Source organism: Bison bison, unplaced genomic scaffold (assembly GCF_000754665.1).
Source record: "Bison bison bison isolate TAMUID 2011002044 unplaced genomic scaffold, Bison_UMD1.0 scf7180017864371, whole genome shotgun sequence".
Lineage (NCBI taxonomy): Eukaryota > Metazoa > Chordata > Mammalia > Artiodactyla > Bovidae > Bison > Bison bison.
In genome coordinates this window covers 15109077-15111117 of record NW_011494943.1, presented here as the reverse complement: position 1 = coordinate 15111117, position 2041 = coordinate 15109077, and the positions used below count along the sequence as shown (strand labels likewise).

At 55.7% G+C, this 2041-nt stretch overlaps 1 protein-coding gene across 19 annotated transcripts in view; it reads right to left on the bottom strand.

The window, feature by feature from the left end:
- Positions 1-600: 600 nt before the first annotated feature.
- The window catches only part of STRADA (STE20-related kinase adaptor alpha), a 29009-nt gene continuing 27568 nt past the window's right edge, over positions 601-2041 (bottom strand). For all 19 annotated transcript variants that reach the window (XM_010856438.1, XM_010856440.1, XM_010856439.1 and 16 more), the window contains 2 exons: positions 1934-1976; positions 601-1465 (listed from right to left, as the gene is read on the bottom strand). In XM_010856438.1, the coding sequence (XP_010854740.1) occupies positions 1313-1465; positions 1934-1976 (196 nt within the window). In that variant the 3' untranslated portion in view covers positions 601-1312. The remainder of the gene's footprint in view (positions 1466-1933; positions 1977-2041) is intronic.

Below are 2041 nucleotides of genomic sequence, written 5' to 3'. Positions count from 1 at the left end.
GGGTACTTCCCTGATCTGACGTTTGAAGGCTGGGGCTCGCTGGAGGGGCGCCCACCCTGAGGGACGGGTAGGGGAAGGGGCCCGGCCGGGGCACACGCAGGTCAGGAGGAAGCAGCGTGGAGGAGACCCAAGTCATCCCCTGACCCCTGGCCCAGACTCCTGGCCAGCAGCCAGGACAAAGGGGAGGACCGGGTCTGGGTCTTGGATTACCTGCTCTCTGAGTATTAGTTTCCAAGGTAAGGAGACACCACAAGTTCTGTTGCAAAACAACCCCCTTCACCTCCTTTGCTTCCAAAAGGGAGCCTCTTCTGCCTGGCCTCCACTGGCCCAGATGTGGTCCCGAGGAAGGGCCAGCACTCAGACCCTTCCTGCTCCAAAGTGTTTTGATGGAGACAGGCTAAAATGGTCCCAACATCAGATAAAAACAAATCTATCATGGGTTTTAAAGGAAACATGTGTTGTGAGGCTGTCTCGTGAAGGAGGTCACTGCTATGCCTCCATGGGCATGCATGGAAACGCTCTCAGATGGCAGAACCCAGGGCGGGATGACCTGTGTCCGAGCCTGCATGGCCAGCGCACAACGATGCCACTCTCCAGTGGATTCTCTGGAACTTTTTAATTTGTTCTGGCAATGAAACTAACATGGCATAAGAACTTAAGCCCCTCAGGCTGGGCAGCACCAAGGCAGCCAGCAGGAGTCAGTTAGATGGACTCCTGGTGGGAAAGGAAGGAGCTACCCAGATGAACCAAAGTGAGGTGTCAGGGGCCGAGTGAAAGGAGGATGGACCACCCAAGCCTTAATCTAGTGCTTAAAGAGAAAAAAATACCCTGTCCTTCAGTTATTAGGGAGAAGCCTGGGGGAATGGGGCGGGGTCCCTCCATGGACCTATAGGATCTGAGACTAGGGGAGAAGAAAGGAACTAGGCTGATGGGAGAGCCAGCATGGGAAGCCACAGCTCCCCAGGCAAATATAACCCTGGGCTTGGACTTCACAACCCCCACGGCCAGGCCAGGACAGTGGCTCTTTCTTCTGCAGAGGTCAGGCTGCGTGAGCTCACAGGACAGGGAATGTTAGACTTCTGGCCCCTCCCAATCCCTGGGTGTTGGGGTTCCCTCATGTCTCAAAAGCCTTGAAGCAGTAAAGTTTCTCTCCAAGAATTGCCTTTCCAGTCCCTAAGCAGCCAGCTCTCCTGGTGGAAATGTCCTTTCTGCCCCATCTGCCCCCAAGAGGGTGGGAATGTGGCCAGCCCTCAGGAAGGGTCCCGGAGGCGCACGCAGCCCAGGATGGAGAACAGGCACCTTCTTTAGAGGCTCAGAACTCCCAGTCGTCCACCTCCAGCTCTTCCAGGTTTGTTACCAGGCCAAAGATCCCACTGTGATCCTGAGACTGTCTGCCTTCAAAAGTGGTGATGGGGGTGACAGGTCGGAGTAACTCGGGCAGAGCTTCTGAGGCACGTCGCTTGATCTGGGGAGAGAGTTGCGGGTGGATCCTGTTGCTTCCAGCCTCAGGACATGGTGGGGCAAGGGACCATGGGTCAGGGACAAGCAGGCTGCTAGAGGCAGGAGTCTCTGAGGGGAGAGGAAGGAGCAGCGCCTTTAATGGACTTTGGAAACATGGTCATGTCTCTGACCCATCGAGAAAGTGAAAGTGTTAGTCATGCAGTCATGTCTGACTCTTCTGCCACCCCTGGACTGTAGCCTGCAAGGCTTCTCTGTCCGTGGAATTCTCCAGGCAAGAATCCCCTTCTCCAGGGGATCTTCCGACCCAAGGACAACCCGGGTCTCCCACACTGCAGGCAGATTCTTTACCATTTGAGCCTCCACCAGGGAGGAGGAGATAATATCTAAAGACCCAAAACTAAGGGGACTGAGGGTGGCTGGAGCCACAAGCAAGGAAAACCACCAGCAGGGGGCCCAGGGAAGGCTACTGTACCTGCTTGAAGAAAGAATGGTTCAGGAGGGTGCTGGCGCTTGGTCTGCAGAGGAAGAAGAGGCCAGCATCACCCCTGTGCCATTTCCAGAATCCTGCTGCCACTGCCTT